At 44.0% G+C, this 21,178-nt stretch overlaps 1 protein-coding gene across 4 annotated transcripts in view; it reads left to right on the top strand.

The window, feature by feature from the left end:
• Nucleotides 1-7,126: 7,126 nt before the first annotated feature.
• Nucleotides 7,127-21,178, top strand: part of LOC118087913 (sialic acid-binding Ig-like lectin 13) — a 33,926-nt gene continuing 19,874 nt past the window's right edge. For all 4 annotated transcript variants that reach the window (XR_004692879.3, XM_088672583.1, XM_035120982.3 and 1 more), the window contains exons 1-5: nucleotides 7,127-7,898; nucleotides 15,273-15,388; nucleotides 15,705-16,076; nucleotides 17,880-18,164; nucleotides 19,540-19,587. Coding sequence is in view for 3 of the 4 variants with exons in the window: in XM_088672583.1 (XP_088528709.1) it covers nucleotides 15,328-15,388; nucleotides 15,705-16,076; nucleotides 17,880-18,164; nucleotides 19,540-19,587 (766 nt within the window). In the remaining variant the exon portion in view is untranslated. The remainder of the gene's footprint in view (nucleotides 7,899-15,272; nucleotides 15,389-15,704; nucleotides 16,077-17,879; nucleotides 18,165-19,539; nucleotides 19,588-21,178) is intronic.

Genomic DNA, 21,178 nt, shown 5'->3' with positions numbered 1-21,178 from the left:
TAGTGTGTGTGTGTGTGTGTGTGTGTGTGTGTGTGTGCATGTATCTATGACTATATCTAAGGCTATATCTATGGTCAGTGATTTTTTTCTGGGGGGATGCAGGGGGACGCATACCCCTAAACACTTTGTGAATCTTTGTACTTTTGTCCATTTACTGTATTTATTTTTCCCAGTTTGAACTATGAAATGGTGATTTTCTTGAGTCAAAATGAGAGTACCCCTAAACATTTTTTAAAGAAAAAAAAGCACTGTCTATGGTTATAGCTATGGCTATCTATGGGACTTGCATTTTTGGGAAAAAGTCTCCTGGGAAACATAGCTTTGCTTTGCAGGCTGTCATGATGAAGCCCTGCATTTCAAGTTTTACCACTGCACCTCTGCTTTCCATCAGATTACCCGATTTGGGATGTCATTCTGGATGATAAGTGCAGGCCCTTTCCACTTAGCTGCCAAGTATCCCATTTTTCGTGGGAAACCTCCAGATTTTAATCCGTTTCCCGCTTCTTCTCCCGAATGGAGAAAAATCCCGGAAATCCCTCAGATTTCCTACCTGCCAGGGAGCCTCCATTTTGGGTGCCGCTCTTCCCATGTGTGGGCACTGGAAATCGGGCAGAGCGGCATCAGAAGTCGCTTCTATGCATGCCCGGCGGCTATCTTGGTGGTGGCCACATGGTGGCGGCCATCACCAAGATGGTCGCTGGGCACACGTAGAAGCGACTTCCGGTGCCGGTCTGCCCGATTTCCGGTGCCCACACATGGGAAGAGTGGCCCCGGAAGTTCCTTCTACGCAACTTCCGGTGCCGCGCCACTGCCGATCCTGCATTTTTCAGCGGGAGACTTGGCAGGTATGCCTTTCCAATCTTGTGTTGGTGAGGGTAAAACAGGGGTAGGCAACCTAAGGCCCAGGGGCCAGATGCAGCCCAATCGCCTTCTCAATCAGGCACGTGGATGGTCTGGAAATCAGCATGTTTTTACATAAGTAGAATGCGTCCTTTTATTTAAAATGCATCTCTGGGTTGTTTGTGGGGCATAGGAATTCGTTTATTGTTTTCTCCAAAATATAGTCTGGCCCACCACATGGTCTGAGGGACGGTGGACTGGCCCACGGCTGAAAAAAGTTGCTGACCCCTGGGGTAAAATCTGTAAAAGGAAACCAGCCCAACCTGTTCCTTTGTTGGGTCATGGCCTTAGGTGGCCAGATAAGCATGTTTCCATTTACTTTAGAATGAGGCTACTCTGTTGCCATAGAGACAAATGGGGTAACCCCACACCTCCACTAGATGGATGCAACACCACCTCGTAAAATAGAGATTTTGTGTGAGTTTGGCAGATGCCAGAAGCTGGAGACATGGAGGCATGTCTTCCTCTTTGCTAGACCCAAAGCTTCCCTGGAAACCTAATGGAAGAGAAAGCTCTGTTGGAGTTTTAATTCTGCAAGTCCCTCTATCCTATGCTCAGGTTGTATAAATGTGCAAAGAAAACAATACAGTACAGTATATCCTAAAGCAGCCACATCTCTCTCCACCGATCTTCATTCCAACGGAACCAAATCCTGGGTAAGCTCTGGTACTCCTGAAATCTCTTGCCGCTTGGAAATTTGGGGGCACGTGATGATATTTTCATACCAACCGTCAGTTATATTCCCAGGGTGGTTTGCAAAAAAAGAAGGAAACAATTAAAAAGGGACACACACACACACACACACAACCAGAACAGCAAAATAAGACACTTGCACCTCTAATGTTTTATTTCATAAGAAAAGAAATGGAACGCTGCACATCCTCGATAGTTTTGTCAAAACCAAGAATCATTAAGGGGAACTAAACATGATGCGTATTAGATTTTTGTGATGATTTAAATTAAGTTCTCAGACGGATTATTTATCCAGCATATGGGTTAATTTAAATGAAACAAATGTTATTAATGGGTTATTTTAAATTTGGCACTCCCAAATTGGAAAACTGTTTTGCTGTGATTAATGTATGATGAATTGTTTGTTTCTGTTTCTGTTTTTGATATGGGCCAATGGCCGCAATAAACTAAACAAACAAACACTTGCACCTCCTATCCCAACCTGTGGTCTTCAGCCAAATTTTATGCAATTGTCCTAGGAAGCAGGGGTGGAAATTAATGAAGCTTAAACTTCTGGACCCCTAATCCCAGATATACTAGAAAGATATGGAGGTCTCATACACCCCAGGTAGTGTGGTTGCTGACCTTGAGCCAGACATCTTGGAGAGTGAAGTCAAATGGGCCTTAGAAAGCACTGCTAATAAAAAGGCCAGTGGAACTGATGATATTCCAGCTGAACTATTTAAAATTTTAAAAGATGATGCTGTTAAGGTGCTACACCCAATATGCCAGTAAGTTTGGAAAACTCAGCAATGGCCAGAGGATTGGAGAAGATCAGTCTACATCCCAATCCCAAAGAAGGGCAGTGCCAAAGAATGCTCCAACTACCACACATGGAGGCAGTGATAGATTTTACTTTCTTGGGGTCCTTGATCACTGCAGATGGTGACAGCAGTCACGAAATTAAAAGACGCCTGTTTCTTGGGAGAAAAGCAATGACAAACCGAGACAGCATCTTAAAAAGCAGAGACATCACCTTGCCAACAAAGGTCCGTATAGTTAAAGCTATGGTCTTCCCAGTACTGGTTACAGGTAGGTAGCCGTGTTGGTCTGGATCGAAGTAAAATAAAAAAATTCCTTCAGTAGCACCTTAAAGACCAACTAAGTTTTTATTTTGGTATGAGCTTTCGTGTGCATGCACACTTCTTCAGATACAGTGAAATGGAAGTTTCCAGGCACTTATGTAGAGAAGGGGTGGGGAGGGGTGGGGATGGGGAGGGGGGATCACTCAGAAGGGTGGTGGAAATGGGTGATTGACTGACTGATAGCTGTTGATGACCGCAAACGACTGCAAATGGTTTTGCATGAAAAAGCAAGGGTTGAGATGGCTGAAGATCGCTTATCATGTATAATGAGATAAAAATCCGATATCTCTGTTCAAACCAGGTCCCTCCATGGTTTTGAGCTTGGTGATAAGTTGCAATTCAGCAACTTCTCTTTCCAGTCTATTTCTGAAATTCTTTTGTAGTAAGACAGCTACTTTGAGATCTTGTATAGAATGTCCTGGGAGATTGAAGTGTTCTCCTACTGGTTTTTCTGTCTTCTGGTTCCTGATGTCAGATTTATGTCCATTTATCCTTTGGCGTAGGGTTTGGCCTGTTTGTCCAATATAGAGAGCTGAAGGGCACTGTTGGCATTTGATGGCATACACAATGTTAGAGGATGAGCAATTAAATAGTCCTGAGATGGTATGTTGGATGTTGTTGGGGCCAGTAATGGTGTTGTCTGGGTGTATGTGGCAGCAAAGTTGGCATCTGGGTTTATTGCAGGCTCTGGTACCAGTGTCCATGTTAAGTCTGGTGGTTGTATTATTGTGGGTGAGGAGTTGTTTAAGATTGGGTGGCTGTCTGTAGGCAATGAAAGGTCTTCCTCCCAGAGCTTGAGAAAGGGAGCTGTCATTGTCCAGGAGAGGCTGTAGATCTCTGATGATGCGTTGTACTGTTTTAGCTTGGGAGCTGTATGTGATGACTAGTGGTGTTCTGTTATTTTCTTTTTTGGGTCTGTCTTGCAGCAGGTTCTCTCTAGGTATCTGTCTGGCTCTGTTGATCTGTTGTTTAACTTCATCAGGTGGATATTTTAGTTCTAAAAAGGTTTGCTGTAGATCTCTTAGGTGAGATTCTCTGTCTGTAGAGTTGGAACAGATGCGGTTGTAACGTAAGGCCTGGCTGTACAGTGGAACCTCGGTTTATGAACACCTCGGTTTATGAATTTTCGGTTTATGAACGCCACGGACCCATCTGGAACGGATTAATTCATTTTCCATTACTTTCAATGGGAAAGTTTGCTTCAGTTTATGAACGCTTCAGTTTATGAACAGACTTCCGGAACCAATTACACCCATGCTTCAGTTTATGAACGCTTCAGTTTAAGTACTCCGCGGACCCGTCTGGAACGGATTAATCCACTTTCCATTACTTTCAATGGGAAAGTTTGCTTCAGTTTATGAACGCTTACTCCGCGGACCGTCTGGAACGGATTAATTCACTTTCCATTACTTTCAATGGGAAAGTTCGCTTCAGTTTATGAACGCTTCAGTTTATGAACAGACTTCCGGAACCAATTGTGTTCATAAACCGAGGTACCACTGTATACGATGGATTGTTTGGTATGTTTGGGATGGTAGCTAGAAGCATGTAGATATGTTTGTCGGTCAGTTGGTTTTCTGTATAAGGTGGTGTCTATACGTCCATCCTGTATTTTTATAGTAGTGTCCAAAAAATGTATTTCTTGCATAGATTGGTTCATTGTTAGGTTGATGGTGGGGTGAAAGTCATTGAATGTCTGGTGGAAGGTTTCCAGGGTCTGTTGTCCATGTGTCCAGATAATAAAAATATCGTCAATGTATCGCAGGTACAGGAGAGGTTTGAGTGGGTAGGAGTTAAGGAAACGTTGTTCTAAATCTGCCATGAAGATGTTGGCATACTGTGGGGCCATGCGGGTGCCCATGGCTGTGCCGCTGATCTGGAGGAACAGGTCATCACCAAATTTGAAGTGGTTGTGGGTAAGGACAAAGTGGCAGAGTTTGGTAGCAAAGTCCGCTGTGGTTTTATCTGAAATGGTGTTCCTTATGGCTTGTAAACCATCATTGTGTGGGATGTTGGTATATAGAGATTCCACATCCATAGTGGCTAGTATAGTATTGTTAGGAAGATTGTTCAAATATTGTATTTTCCTCAGAAAATCTGTGGTGTCACGTACGTAGCTGGGAGCACTGATAGCATATGGTTTCAGAACAGAGTCCATATAGCCGGAAACACCCACTGTAATGGTGCCAATACCTGAGATGATGGGGCGTCCTGGGTTTCCTGGTTTGTGTATTTTGGGTAGAAGATAGAAAGTTCCTGGCCGAGGTTCCGCTGGTGTGTTTGTGAGGATCTGTTCTTGGATGTGTAGGGGTAGCTCCTTAATAATCTTGTTCAGTTCTTTTTTGTATGCTTGTGTGGGGTCTGAGTCCAATTTCATGTACACCACCTTATACAGAAAACCAACTGACCGACAAACATATCTACATGCTTCTAGCTACCATCCCAAACATACCAAACAATCCATCGTATACAGCCAGGCCTTACGTTACAACCGCATCTGTTCCAACTCTACAGACAGAGAATCTCACCTAAGAGATCTACAGCAAACCTTTTTAGAACTAAAATATCCACCTGATGAAGTTAAACAACAGATCAACAGAGCCAGACAGATACCTAGAGAGAACCTGCTGCAAGACAGACCCAAAAAAGAAAATAACAGAACACCACTAGTCATCACATACAGCTCCCAAGCTAAAACAGTACAACGCATCATCAGAGATCTACAGCCTCTCCTGGACAATGACCGCTCCCTTTCTCAAGCTCTGGGAGGAAGACCTTTCATTGCCTACAGACAGCCACCCAATCTTAAACAACTCCTCACCCACAATAATACAACCACCAGACTTAACATGGACACTGGTACCAGAGCCTGCAATAAACCCAGATGCCAACTTTGCTGCCACATACACCCAGACAACACCATTACTGGCCCCAACAACATCCAACATACCATCTCAGGACTATTTAATTGCTCATCCTCTAACATTGTGTATGCCATCAAATGCCAACAGTGCCCTTCAGCTCTCTATATTGGACAAACAGGCCAAACCCTACGCCAAAGGATAAATGGACATAAATCTGACATCAGGAACCAGAAGACAGAAAAACCAGTAGGAGAACACTTCAATCTCCCAGGACATTCTATACAAGATCTCAAAGTAGCTGTCTTACTACAAAAGAATTTCAGAAATAGACTGGAAAGAGAAGTTGCTGAATTGCAACTTATCACCAAGCTCAAAACCATGGAGGGACCTGGTTTGAACAGAGATATCGGATTTTTATCTCATTATACATGATAAGCGATCTTCAGCCATCTCAACCCTTGCTTTTTCATGCAAAACCATTTGCAGTCGTTTGCGGTCATCAACAGCTATCAGTCAGTCAATCACCCATTTCCACCACCCTTCTGAGTCTTCCCAGTAGTGATGTATGGAAGTGAGAGCTGGACCATAAAGAAGGCTGATCGCCAAAGAATTGATGCTTTTGAATTATGGTGCTGGAGGAGCCTCTTGAGAGTCCCATAGACTGCAAGAAGGTCAAACCTACTGTATCCATTCTGAAGGAAATCAGCCCTGAGTGCTCACTGGAAGGACAGATCCTGAAGCTGAGGCTCCAATACTTTGGCCACCTCATGAGAAGAGAAGACTCCCTGATGTTTGGAAAGATGGAGGGCACAAGGAGAAGGGGACGACAGAGGACGATATGGTTGGACAGTGTTCTCAAAGCTACCAACATGAGTCTGACCAAACTGTGGGAGGCAGTGGAAGACAGGAGTGCCTGGCGTGCTCTGGTCCATGGGGTCACAAAGAGTGGCACACGACTAAACGACTAAACAACAACAATGTCACTTTGCACACATTTGCAATGGCTGGGGATTGGATGGAAATGCCTTTGAAAAAGCAAAGTGAATTCAGACAGATTTATCTAGTTTGGCAGGGGGCAATTTTAATCAGGAACAGGGTGGGTGGGTGGTTTAAACCCTCCTCTCTATGTGCCACCATCCCATACCCTGATCATGTTCCCTTGCTCCACAGTCACTATTTAAGAAGAACTGAAATCTTGACATATTCAGTGTAATTATGCATTTAACATCACATCTCCTAGGGTTGCCAAATGTCAGGAATTTATCAGACATAGCCGGAATACGGCAGCTGGAAGCAGTGTCTGGGCAGAAATTTGGACGTATGGTAACCCGTGTTGGCAGTGTCGTTTCTGGTGATTTCCTCTAAAAATTGCAATTTTGCCAAAAAAGTTTTTAAAAAACCAAAAACCTTTGTGTTCAGATTTTCACTTTTTGAAATATGGCAACCCCACTCTAGACTGGCCGGAAGCCTTCTCACATCCGAACTCACAGCAATGTCCTCTTAAACCCATTGATGTGGGGGTGTGGTGGTCAAGATGGATAAACTGTCTTTCCTCCTTTTGCTTAAACTTTTGCTTAAACTGTAGTTTTTCCTTTTTCTCTCTGCATTCCCTCTGAATAGATATTGCATTTCCTGTCTTTTCCCAGCCTAGTACAGTATCCATCTCTGCTCCCCTTCGTTCGTTATTACTTGGCACACAACTGCAGGAGTGAGATGGCCTTCAGAGGAAGTCCAGGAGACTTCAAAGCAGAAGAGAAACAGTAACTCAAGTGTAACAGTCTCTGTCATTTAGATCATAGAATCATATAATTGTAGAGCTGGAAGGGACCCTAAGGAACATCTAGTCCATCCGCTGCAATACAGGAACATGCAGGTGTCCCATACAGGGATCGAACCTGCAACCTTGGTGTTATCAGCACCATGCTCTAACCAACTGAGGACAGGTTAAAAAGACATTTTCCGGGCTGTTTAGAATATATACCTGTTGCCAAAACACCTGGGAATGTATCTGCCACAAGGAGAGGCTTGGCCCCCCTGCCCTAGAACCATTTGAGACAAATCCTGCATCTCTGATGCTCAAACAACCATCCCCGGTGCCCCATTGCTTGCCCAACCCATCATCACGCATTTCACTATTCATGGTCCATCGGTGTTGCAAAACTGATTGCAAAGCATAACCACTTCTGCTTTTTGCAGGTATTTATTTCAGGCAAACCTTCTCCCCAGCGTTGCTATTCTGATAAGAGAGCAGGACAGCCTCATTGGCAGAGGGACTCCTGGCGAGAGTTTGGGTGAACACTACAGCCATTGTAAACAGGTAAGAATATTTTTCTTCTTGTTGAATACAAAATTCAGCCAAAACATAAGAAGCTTTAGAAACCATCGTTTTCAGAGGGCTGAGACCCAAAGGACTTTGGAAGTGCATAATGTTGGCTGTGTTTAACTCATATTGAATTTGCTTTCTTATTCCTACGGTCATTTCTTTTCTTAATTAGTGGTGGCTCTTCAGCTTATTCAGGTGGGATATCTCAGTGCTTGAGCCTGTTAGTTGTTCTGGAATTTCCTGGTTAAAGGACAAGCAATTTCATAATGCCGCAAAAGAGGCCTGTCTTCTTGTATGGTGTTCCTGCCCTCTCCCTGGAGGGAATCCTATTGAATGATATTTTCATTTTGACTCATGCCCTTGCAAGGTTTATAAACCACACAGGATTCTGCACCACAGATAATGCTGAAGTTTTGTGTAACTGACCCCCACCTCTACCCCGCCTGTAAGAATAGGAAGTGTGCAGATATATTTTTATTAATAGTACTGGAACAGGTTTAGAGACAGATCTAATTTCGGGGGGGGGGGGGGAAACACAACACAACCCAGATGGCAGTTTTGAAATCTCTCACATGTATAATTGCAGAACTTTGAAATGCCCATGATGAACTTTATGTTCTAGGAAGAGTATTGTGTGGTTTGAGTTGGCTGTATGGCTTTTACGGTACAACCCAAGCATGCTTACTCAACTTCCGTTTAATGAGACTTAAGTCTATGATCCGTTCACATCTCCCTAGGCGCATGTCCCCACAATCCCACAAAGGTTTACTGTTCCGCATACTGTGGGGTTGTATCCAACAATAGTCCTACTCAGATAAGACCCTGGAGTCAAAGGGATCAAAACCATTAATTTTGATGAGTTTACTCTATGTTTATGGTGTTTATGCAATTGCTGTGCAACAGGGAAACAAATGACAAGTAGAGTAATTTGAATGGGCAAATTAAGCTTGCTTTATGAGAAGGCATTCTGGAGTGTTTGTCTGAACTAACCTATTACTCTGGTTCCTCTCTGCTTTCCTGTATAATATGGTGGTCACCAGAGTCATTTTTATGAAAAAATAAAGGGAATAGAGAGAGAGGGGAATTATGGGAGTTCCCAGACTGGTTGTTTATTGGACACTCAGGCTATGCTTGCCCAGAGCTTGCATGTTGCTGGAGGTCCTATGACAGGGGTGGCCAACTCTGAAGAGACTGTGATCTACTCACAGAGTTAAAAACTTGCAGTGATCTACCACCTTTTGGGGGGGTTCAGGTCAAAGTTGTTAAGCTTTTTTAGGGATCAGGAAAGCCCCATTCTTTAGGGGTTCAGGTCAAAGTTGTTGAGCTTTTCTGAGGCGGGAGGAAAGCCCTGTTTTGGGGGGCTGAAGGGCTAAAATGTTGAGCATTTTTAAAGTTGTTGAGCTTCTTTGGGGGGAGCCAGTGATCTACCACAGACATCTAGTGATCTACCGGTAGATCACGATCTACCTGTTGTACATACCTGTCCTATGACATCACCAGTTTACAGAGCATTGATCCTGGTCTGTCCGGGCAACAGTTACATGGCATTGCCAGCTAAAGGTTGTCATCCTGCACTTTCCAGTTCAATTGCTCATCACTTTTCCATGGGACTTTTGTGCTGTTTGTACGCACCATATTTGGTCATTATCCCATGTTTTCTAATGCAATGATTCCTTCGCCTTTCTCATCACAAAAAGGCGAAGGAATCTTTGCAATGGAAAATGTGGGATAACAACCAAATATGATGCACACAAACAGCCCATGTGCAAGTGCCCTTTGACTAGGAATGTTGACATTCCTTCACCTGACCCCCGGGGGCATCTAATAGTGGCAGCCTGCTCTGTGACTACATTGGGGGTGTTTTAGTATTACAAAACCCAAAAAGTCAGGGCAAGAAGACAATATTGGTTTATAAAACTATACCTACATGCTGTGGAGAAAGTGACTAGGAAATTTTTTTTTCACCCTCTCTTGTCAATGCTAGAACTCAGGGCCATCTAAAGAAGCTGAACCTTGAGAAATTCTGGACAGACCAAAAGTTCCTAACAATGCACATAGTTAAACTATGAGAGTCTCTACCCCAAGATGTGGTGATGATCACCAGCTTCAATGGGTTTAAACAGTGCCTTTTTCTGGAGGGATGCAGGGGTACGCATACCCCTAAACATTTTGAGAATCTAACAGAAGAAACATTTTTTTTTAAAAAAAAATAATCAGTTCCATTGCTACCCCGATGCATGTTCTTTGTACTTTTGTCCATTTACTGTATTTATTTTCCCTGATTTGAATTATAACATTCTAATTTTCTTGAGTCAAAATGGGAGTGCCCCTAAACATTTTTTAAAGGAAAAAACCACTGGCTTTAAAAGTGAAATGGGCAAATTTATGTTTAAGCCTATCAGTGGCTGCTGGGCATGTTGTCAGTTTGTATCTGGACCCAGTTCAAGCTGCACACACTCATGTTTAAAGCCCTACATGACTTTGACCTGAAAGACTTCCTCCTTCCCTACAGACCCTCTTAGCTCTGAAGATCAAGGAAAGGAGTCATCTTGGTTGTTCCACCATCCTGAGAAGGTGGCCCAGGAGAGGGCTTTTTCGGTGGTGGCCCCTAAGTTATGAAACTCCTTCCCTAGAGCTGCCTTTGGCACCTTCATTATTACAGCTTTCTTCAAATGCTGAAGACGCACCTGTTTACCTTGGCTTTTGACACCTGAGGTGTATATTTCTAGGACCCACCTTATTTCTGAGTTTTAAGTGGATTAAAAACTGTTTTAATCTTGTGTTTTAATGCTGCAACTTACCCTTGAATGCCAGTTGCTGGAGAGCAACAGTGGGCGTTGGCATTTGCACTCGCATCCTGCTTATGGGTTTGCCAACGGCATCTGGGTGGCCACTGCGAGAAACAGGAAGGTGGAGAAGCATCCGTTGGTCTGATCCAGAGTATGACTCAGTGATTTCTCCACAGCTTTCAATCTCTTCCTATCACGTACAGCTGCAGAAGAGCACTGGGTGCGCTTTAGGTCAATTTCTCCAGTAGGAACTACTTGGTGTGGTTCAGATGATGTACTATTTAGTTCTCTCAGTTCAATAATGCATATGCTCCAAAATTTATCTGATGAAAATAGGGACATCCTTAATAATAATAATAATAATAATAATAATAATAATAATAATAATACTCTGGTACTTCGGTTTTTGGACGTCTCCATTGCCAAACGTTTGGGTGGGTTTTCAAACACCAAAAAAATGGAAGTAAATGCTTCTGTTTTTGAACTTGCCTCGGAAGTCGAACAGCTTCCGTTGTGTGTATCAGTTGTTTTTCACAATTCTCTCTATTGAATTGGCAGGCCGCCCTTTGCACCTCGGTTTTCTAACGTTTTGGAAGTCAAACGGTCTTCCGGAACGGATTACGTTCGAAAACCGAGGTACCACCGTAATTTTATTATTTATCCCTCATCTATATGACTGGTTGTTTAATGGGCACTCAGGCTATGTTTGCCCAGTGCTTCCATGTTGCTGGAGGTCCTATGACATCACCAGTTTATAGGGCATTGATCCTGATATGTCTGGGCAGCAGTCACATGGCATTGCCAGCTAAAGGTTTCCATCCTGCACTTTCCAGTTTCAATTACCCGTCACTTTTCCATGGGATTTTTGTGCTGTTTGTATGCACCATATTTGGTCGTTATCCCATGTTTTCTAATGCAAGATTCCTTCACTTTTCTCATCACACAAAGGCGAAGGAATCTTTGCAATGGAAAATGTGGGATAACGACCAAATATGATGCTAATAATAATAATAATAATAATAATAATAATAATACTTTTTATTATTTATCCCTCTTCTATCAGACTAGGTTGTCCCAGCTACTTTGAGCAGCTTCCAACATATATAAAGACATAATAAAACATAAACACTTTAAAAAACTTCCCTATACAGGGCTGCCTTCAGTTGTCTTCCAAAGGTTGCATAGTTACTTATCTCCCTGGCTTGGGGGCAGGGCCGTAGCAAGGAGGTGGTGAGGTGGGACCCTGCCAGGGGCGCAGGTGATGGGGGGCATCCAAAATTGGCTGAAATATGTCCATAAATATAAATATTGATTATTGCCTCATAAGAAATAGTGAATTGAATGGGCCAGGGGTTGGAGGAGAGGCGGAAAGATGAGCTAATTTGTCTATGGCTAGGGGCATGCAATCTGGACGGTTCTGCCAGGGGCGCAAGATCACTTAACTACAGCTCTGCTTGGGGGGGGGGTCACATATCTCCATACCCTCCAACACTTCTCTGATGAAAATAGGGACATCCTAATGAAAAGCAGGACATCAAATCAGAAACCAGGACAGCTTCTGTAAATCCAGGACTGTCCCTGGAAAGTAGGGACACTTGGAGGGTCTGATAGGGTTCAATAGTGAAGTGTGTGTGTGCCTGCTCCAGAATAAGTCCCGGAATCCTCTGTAGTACCCAGAGATCCCATAGCAGGCCTGAATGTGGAAAGAGTTCCCTAAATGTAGATAGTTTGGTGGTGGGAGGCTGCTCTGTTGTAAGTTTAGCTCCTTTTCACTTCCTTACCAAGTTCTCCTAGATCTCAGCCTAGCATCTTTCTTCATGTCCCTAAAGGTGGAGAGAGAGGATTGTAAAATTCCCTGTTATGCAGATGTGCAGTGTTGCTCCATGCCAGGGAGGGAGAAAGCTCTTAGTGGCTTCTCACAAACTATCAAGGGTGGGCTTCCCAAAGTAAGGGCTCATCCACGCCCACACTTTCTAGGCATGGGTCTGAGCAGTTTTCTGTTTGCCCCACCGCTTTCCCTGGGAAAACCCACTCTTTAGCACCGAATCGGAGCGAACGTCAATTTGTGGGAAACCCGTTGGACGTTTGCCCCGATTCAGTGATGAAGATCAGGTTTCCTTGGGAGAAAAGTGGCGGGACAAGCCTGGATGAGCCCTAAATTGAAGAAGGGGAAGAAGGGAAGTGGGCAGCTGTTGCCACTGCTACACTTTTTTTGCTGCCCTCCCTCCCCACTTGCTCGTGGGCCCTCTCTTTCTCAGAAGAAGATGGCAATGGGATAGTGAAAGTGGGAACTGCCACCACTGATACGATTCATTCTGAGCGTGTATTTGCCCGCCCGGCCTCTCTTTCTGATGGAGAGGGCAAACACATGGGAAGTGATGGCAAGGGACAATGATGGCAGGAAAGATCAACAGGTTCTGATTCACAATGGGCTCTTGGCATTTGTCTTAGCACACAATACATTTAGATAGAATTCCCCGATTTATTCATTGTTATTCGGCTCTTTATTTCAGTTTCTGTCCCACCCATTCCTAAGCTGAGCTAGCATGGGCAATGACAGTTGAAACAAAATACACATGATGAGAGTGAAATATCCAGTTAAATTAAATTACCCCGTCCAGCCCCATTAACTGGCTTTCAAGTGTCAGCTCAGAGAGAGATATTTTACGTTTCTTCTGGAAAAGTATTTTTAATCAGATGTGTTTTTTTAAAAATATTTTTTATTAAAGATTCCTTGAATTACAAAGGTGTGTGCCGTGTCACTCATATTTTAACATGTATCATTTTTGCAAATCAGTTTCATTTGTTAAGACACTAAGAAGAAAGAGGGAAAACGAGGTAGATAGGGGATGGGAGGGTGGATGGGGGTGAGAGTAGGTGACGATGTTTCTGTTTTGCTTAATATATGTAGGGCTTGATGTCAGCTTTGTTTGTGTTGGTACTCCTTTATTCGCTTGTGTTCTTTTGATGGTGAGAGAGATTGGGGTTGGCCAAGGGTGCGATTGTTCATTTGTGATTGGCTATGATGGTCTTTGTTTTCATGTGTGAGTGGGGTGGGTGGGTATTTTTGGGTCAGGTTAGCCATACTGAATTGTACGCTGGTGGTAAATTTTTGTCATTATCTTGTTGGGCTGTGTGGCAAAACCACATTGGAAATAAGACAAAGGAACAGAGCTCTTGACCAGCAAGTAGCCTGAGAGAGAGAAGGAAAAGAATGAATCTCCCCTCCTTCCTCTCCAGGCCATTTTTATTATAATTAAGGTGACACCCAAGATTCAAATGCTCCAATAAGATTCTAGTACAGTGAATAATTAACAGAGACTATCCTGAAATCCTACCCCCTTCCCACATTTCCCTGATTAACACTACAAAGCATGTGAACAGGAGCAGAAGCAGGAAATTGTAAAAGCAGTAAACATACACAGAAACCTGTAAAAGATAGTAGATCTACATCAAAGGCACTTTGGGAGGATGTTGCCAGAGAGGAATGCAGAATGCCCTTTTGGTCAAAGACACCAAATGTTTTACAGCCAGGCAGGAAACAAATGGCAACAGATGCCTGTTTCTTGAAAACCAGCCTGAAACGTGCTTGCAAGGTAGAAAGCAATGGAGTCAGTAACCATCCCAGAAACCTATGTCCAAGACCAGGAATTTCATAATTCAGGCAGCAGAAGTCTATCAAGGGAGCCACGAAGCTCAGACATCCTCCCACAGCACACATAATTATGAATTCCTGATTCCCTTCAATAGATCCCTAGAAAGTTACCCCTACAGGGCTGCATGTGTGATAAAGGGGAACCATACCGGGGTGAAGGCATCCTCTTCTATTTGTCCCCGTGCCAGTTTCAGCTTGTTAGTTAGTTTTTCTAGTAAGGCTGTTTCCCATACTACTTGGTACCACTGGTCCATGCCTGCTCCTGATAGGTCTCTCCAATGCCTGGTTATGATGCTCCTGGTTGCTGAAAGTAGGTGAGTTATGAGGTCTTTGTGGTCTAAATGGGCATTATTATCTTGAAAGATGTTCAGTAGGGCCAATTCTGGGGTAATTTCTATTACTTGTCCGGTTATTTAACATATTTCTTGTATGGTTGTTGCCCAGAATAATTGAATTTTGGGGCATTCCCCCACATGTGAAGGTATGTATCTGCGGAAGTGCGATGGAAAATTAGGAGAAGAGAACAGCACAAACCTCTCGGGGGAGCCCATTCCACTGTCCAAAAGCTCTTATTTAGGCTGGCAACCTCTGGTATTAGATGCCCATGAAAACTGTTGTTGTTGTTGTTGTTGTTGTTGTTGTTGTTGTTGTTGTTGCAACAAGTCTATCCAAACTCATAATTATAAGTTACACACCTTCATTTTTAACTTTTTGCTCACACCATCTGTGTAATATTGATAACTATTTTATATTACTTTATCCATACTCCTTAGATATCACCACCACCACTATCATTATTAAGTGCTTTATATTTTTCTATGTAGAAATAAAATCATTAAAACAGGCTGAGAGTGGCATAGTCCCCAAATTATTTGAAAGCAGACCCATTCATTCTGAACTCACTTTTCCTGCTCGTTCTTTCAGTTTCTTGGGCTCCTTTCCGGCAGAGTGACAAAGAGCTTTTGGAAGGAGACACAAGATGAACTATCCCCTTGGAGTCTTCATTTTTGGACTGCTTTCAACCTGCCTGCATTGGGAAGGTAAAGAGAAGACTGAAAGGGCAGAGCTATGGGGAAAGCACAGAAGACTCATATCCATGCTTCCTCTAGTCCTACTTCTTGCCAGGAAAAACTGCTCTTTAGTGCTCAATTGAAGTATATGGCAATTCGAGTTTTCTCTGGTTTTGTTTGCTCCCATTTAGCACTAAAGAGTGGGAAAGGAGCAGGGCAGGTGGAAATGTGGATGAACCCCGGGTCTATACCCTGAAATATCCAGTCTTTTCCAGTAATGGGGGACAGGGAGGAGTGGGTGTTCTGGAATAGGCTGATGGAGTTTCTTATTGTCTCCTCCACGCAGGTGCTCAATGCGTTCCAGGGTACAACCTGACGGTCCCTCCTGAAGTGAGAGTACAGGAGGGGTTCTGTGTCATCATCCCCTGCAAATTCACTTACCCAGAACCGGCTCACACCAATGGTGTTAAATTGCATGGATATTGGTATACCGAAGGCAGTAGATCTTCCGGTAGTGCAGTGGCCACCAATGATGGGTATAAAGGGATAGAATACTTCGCTCGCGGTCGCTTCCTTCTGTCGGGGGACTTGGAACAAGGAGACTGTTCCCTCACCATCAACAATGCCAACAAAAACACTGATGAGAGAGCATACTATTTCAGAATAGAGAAAGACATAAAATATAGCTACCCAACTAAACCATTTGTGAGAGTGGCAGGTGAGTGGCTGCAAGGATGCTCGGCTCTCTGCTGTCTGTTTGTCCCTGAGCCTTTGGGTGAAGGAACCTGTCTCAGCACTCCTGCCCTCACCGCCAGCCCGACCAGAGCGACCCCGCCCTGCCTTGGAGCCAAGCAGGACCACACTGTAGTACCTGCCCATTCACGCAGGGGGAGCCTGGCCAGACGAACTGGCACTTGTCGGGTGTGAAGAAGGCGCCTGGTACACCCAGTGTGGTCCAGCATGGTGCTCCTCTTTGCAAGCATTGGTTTCACCTGCGCTGGGAGAGAAGCACCAGGAGATTAAAATCTGAGGTGTATGAACCAACACATCTACCTGTGCTTATAAAAACCCCAATTATTCTAACCTGTTAAGACAGCCTGGAGAAACACTTGGTTTTGCAAGAATTTTCTTTATTTCTTCCAGAGTACTGGAAAAAGCCCTTGAGACTTTGAGCATTGTTTGCTGTTATACAGTTGTACCTTGTTTCTGGAATGCCTTGTGGCTCGAACGTTATGGCTCCCAACGTTTTGGTTCCGGTTTGCAAATGTTCTTTGAAACCTGAACGTCCGATGTGGCTTCAGAATGTTTTGGAAGTCGAACGGACTTCCGGAATGGAGTCTGTTCAACTTCCGAGGTACCACTGTCTTTTTTTATATATTAATTTTTAATTTTATACATACTGTAATACAGTTTCTATTTACAAATTATATTTTCTCTTGCTCTTTAGAGCTGACTTCCTTTCATCCGTCATCTGTCTTCTTTTTATCATCTCTGGTACCACTGTATTCTAATGGATCATAGAATATTGCTTTAATTGAAATAAGTTAGGGTTGCCATATGTCCAGGATTTGGTCATTGGAAACAGTGCCCAGGCAGAAACCACTGGAAAATCTGGATGTATGGCAAGCCATGTCGGAAGTGTATATTTTGTTGAATTTTCTTTAAAATAGCTCAACAACTTTGACAAAGTTTCACTTCCTGAAATATGGCAGCCCTAATAAAAGTTGTTAGTTTTAAAGTTATGTTCGTATTATGACTTTATTTTTCATTGGATCAGATTATTAGGTATGTGATCTTTGCTGTCTACTGTTGTTTCTTCAGCTTGTAAACTGCCTTGCGTATAATAATATAGAAAGTATACGAATTAAAAATGAAAATGAAATGGAACAAAGAGCTCACACCCACTTCGGTCTTTCCCGTGCCTGGAAAGCATGTATCTGAGAGGTTTTCTGCTTGTTCCATATTTCCTAGGAGGGGTCTGAGTGGCTTTGCCTTGACCCCACCACTTCTCCCCAGAAAGCATGCTCTTCTGCATTAAATCAGAACAAAGGGCAATCTGGGGACAACCCGCTTGCCATTTGCTCTGAATCAGTGCTGAATAGTGGGTTTTTCCAGGAGAAAGTGGTGGGGGAAAACGCAAGTGTGGATGAGCTCAAATGCTCACTGAAAAAAGACTGACTCTCCACATTGGTGCATCCCTCAGCCCATTCTTCTGCCCATTGAATTAGCAAAGCTCCTTTCCCCACTCATCACTTATCAGCCCCCATTTCCATGCCCCCTTTCTTGCTCAAAATACCCCACATTGCCATAAAGGTGCTCAAAAGTCCAGAGCTGTGCAGATAAGGATGTATGTCAAGTCTCCAACAGAACTAATATAGCAAAGGGTCATGGCTTTAAAGAGCAACAACAAATTATCAGAAACCATTATCTCTTTTTCTGAAGTGATGCCAACGGCCATCACAAATATAAGGCTGGTTGAGGTCGCTATATACTTATGCATCTTCTTTCTCCATAAATCCAGAGAAACCTGAAATACAGATACCGAGAAAGCTTCAGGCAGGACACCCAGTGAATATCAGTTGTACAACCCCAGGAAGTTGTTCTTCACAGGTGGCCCTCATCTGGGGAGGCATTTCTGTAGCCAACACATCTAGGACCACAAGCAAGCTGACAAATGAAATCAAGGTTTATGGTACCTTCATACCCTCAGCTGCAGACCATGGCCAGACTCTCACCTGCATTGCCAGCTACAACCAAGGGATCAGAACTATGCAAACGGAGGAGAGGGTCCAGCTGGACGTCAACTGTGAGTGACTCTGGGTGTTGCTGCTGCTGCTGTTTTAAACACTAAACTTCTAATTTAGCTGAGCTGGAACTGAAACGACTTGGGGGAAAGACTTGTTAAGGAACTCTAGCTCAATGACGCTCACTCTCTTGCCTCTGAGGGCAGGTCCGTTGTCCAGCTTTTGCCCCTGGGCATTCCTTTTGTGGGGGACCTCTTCCTCTTGCTATGTTTCAGGGAGAGTGAGGCCACCCGAGACAGCCCAGTGTGCTTAACTATGAGCTAATTACAGTCATGAGCTAATCTAAGGCAAAACTATGAAGCAGACAATCCGAGGCAAGAGAAGCACAAAGCATTAGCGTGTATCTCAGTTTGTCATTTGAGGCTAGCTCCTCCTGTGTCCATTACTTGGTGGAACAGCAACTGGCTATTGCCTGGAAACAGTGTGGTCTCCTTTGGATCAATGGGCTGCAAAAGTGCTGTAGAGCAACTTGAGTTCAGTAGGGCAGGCATGGAGCATTCTGCAATAGAAAACTACTGACGCTGAAAAATGCAGGAAGACGCAACATTGCCATCAGGGCTGGCTTTGCCACAGGTACCGTATGGGCAACCTGCAGCCCCCCAGATGTTGGTGGCATCTATCTCCCATTAGCCCCAACCAGCATGACCAGTGGTGAAGAATGGTGGGAAAGGGAGTCCATAAAAATCTGGAAGGACACAGGATCCCTATGCCTCCTCTATAGTGCCTATGACACATTTTTTGGGGGGGGATTAGAAGTACCCCACTTTATTTTTATATTGCAAGGCTAACCTTAACTTTCAGCTGGAAGGAACAGAATGCTGGAGAAGGTCACTTTTTTGGTCTTCTAAACCAGCAGTGCCATCCATATGCAAAGTACCGGACAGGAAAATGGCCATGGATGGCCATCTGTCACGGATGCTTTAGCTGAGATTCTTGCATTGCAGGGGGTTGGACCATATGACCCTTGGGTCCCCTTCCAACTCTAAGTTTTTATTATTCCAACTGGTGTTGGTCATCTGTTGCAGAGAGGGTAACCACCAGCCCACCCAGGTTGACTACAACTCCCATCAGCCCCAGCCAGCATGGCAGATGCTTAGGAATGATGGGAAGTGCAGTGTGACATCTGGGAGGCATCAGGTTCTCCATCTCTGTGTTAGAAGCAGCCGAGAAGCATGAAAGCAATGATGACCAGAGGACAATGTGGCAAAACCTTGACTGGGCTGGCAGATGAAGCAGGTTGGATGTGGCCCTCAAAACTACTTACAGAGAAAGATACCTGTGAATGCAATATCCTAGGATTAAAATCTCTCCCAGCCTTTGCTAAATCCCCACTTGACAGGGCCACTCCCTCACAGGGCTTGTGCTTGTCTTTTACAGACCCACCGATGCTGTGGTTCAGTGGGATACTTGAACGTCCTGGTGGAAGTAAGTATTTTACATATTTCTTAGCCATTATACAGACCATGAAAATAAAGATGGCTGCCTAAGCCACAGTAGCCACAGTTCCTTGGAGCAAGCAGCACTAAATGTATGTGAGTCTATTTGTGTGTGGATTTTGTTTGTTTTTAAAGCATGGGCCCTTCCATGGATAAGTGTCAGGCTGCTGTCAGCAGCTCTTGGCTGGTTGCCCAGGAAAGTATAAAGACAAGGAAAAGTTTCTTGCAGTCGTTTTTTATTTCAAACTTTACAGAGAGAGGCTATAATGGATAATGGAATGGTCCCAAATGAATCTCCACACCCCTTCTCTCCCACTTTCTCATTCGTCACCATCACCACCTCCTCCATGGGTGCTGCTACGTGCCCTCTGTGTTCGAGCTCTTTGCTCTCCTACTTTCAAGGCTCGCCGGCTTCTGGGAGATGGTGGGTCTGGAATGCTTTCTAGTGATGTGTCAGCCAGCTGTTGCTCTGGCTCTGCTTCCTCCTCCTCTCCCATTATTTCCCAACTTTCCCCCTCATCTGCCTCTTAGCTGTGACCTCCCTTAAACCCCTGTTGTGAATCTACAGGTGAAACACGGAAAATTAGAATATTGTTGAAAAGTGCATTTATTCCAGTAATGCAACTTAATATATGAGATAGACGCATGACATGCAAAGCAAAATATGTCAAGCTTTTATTTGTTGTAATTGTAATTATTTGTTGTTAGGTGGGTCAATTATAATTGGAATGTAATTAATGAAATGTAATAGCAATGTTTATTTTTGTATTATTGTAACTACCGTATTTGTTTTATTACTGTGGAATTTCCAAAAGAAAGCATTTGTAAAAAAAATTTTTTTAAAAAAAGTTGCATTACTGAAATAAATGCACTTTTTGACGATATTCTAATTCTCCGAGTTTCACCTGTATACTATCTTCCTCTTCCTCCTCCCTGGAAGGGTCAGGATGGGGAGGTGATCTCCTCATCCTCTGCCCAGTGCTTGACAATAAGGTTCTGCCAGTGTCATCTCAAATTTTGGTGGTGTTCTGTGTGATGCCAAAATCCGACAACGCCCACCCCCGCCTCTCACCTTTACTTGGATGTCATAGCTGCATTGCGTACTGTGGTCCCCTGGAAGCTCAGGGCTCAATACAACTGTGCTGGTCACACTCCCCTAGATCCACTTCTGGTTGCGTGCCTTGAAAGTAAACACTGCCCAGTAAATAAGATGTTACACTTGAGGAGCAAGAGAGAGTGATGCTTTGCCCCAAGGCAGCCATATGTCCCTAGTTGATCACTGAGACCACCTTGGGGAGCAGCATTACTGCTCCCACATGGATCAGAAGCACCACCAGTGCCATTTTTCTAGAAAAAGAGGTGCCGGAACTCATCATGAACATTCTCTTAGAGGTGCCGGAACTGAGTTCCCTCCAAAAAGAGCCCAGAGCACCACTCATGTTAATGAGGAATCGTGTCTTCAGTTTTGTGGGCCCAACTCATCAGAACTCCCTCCCCGTGGAAACCAGATAGGCATCATCTCTGCTATATTTCAGGTGCCTGGTTCAAACGGTTTTTCCTCCAGGAGGCCTTTGCTCCAT

The sequence above is a fragment of the Zootoca vivipara genome, chromosome 6 (genome assembly GCF_965207765.1).
Source record: "Zootoca vivipara chromosome 6, rZooViv2.hap1.1, whole genome shotgun sequence".
Taxonomy (NCBI): Eukaryota; Metazoa; Chordata; class Lepidosauria; order Squamata; family Lacertidae; genus Zootoca; species Zootoca vivipara.
This window is presented reverse-complemented; position numbering and strand designations above follow the sequence as displayed.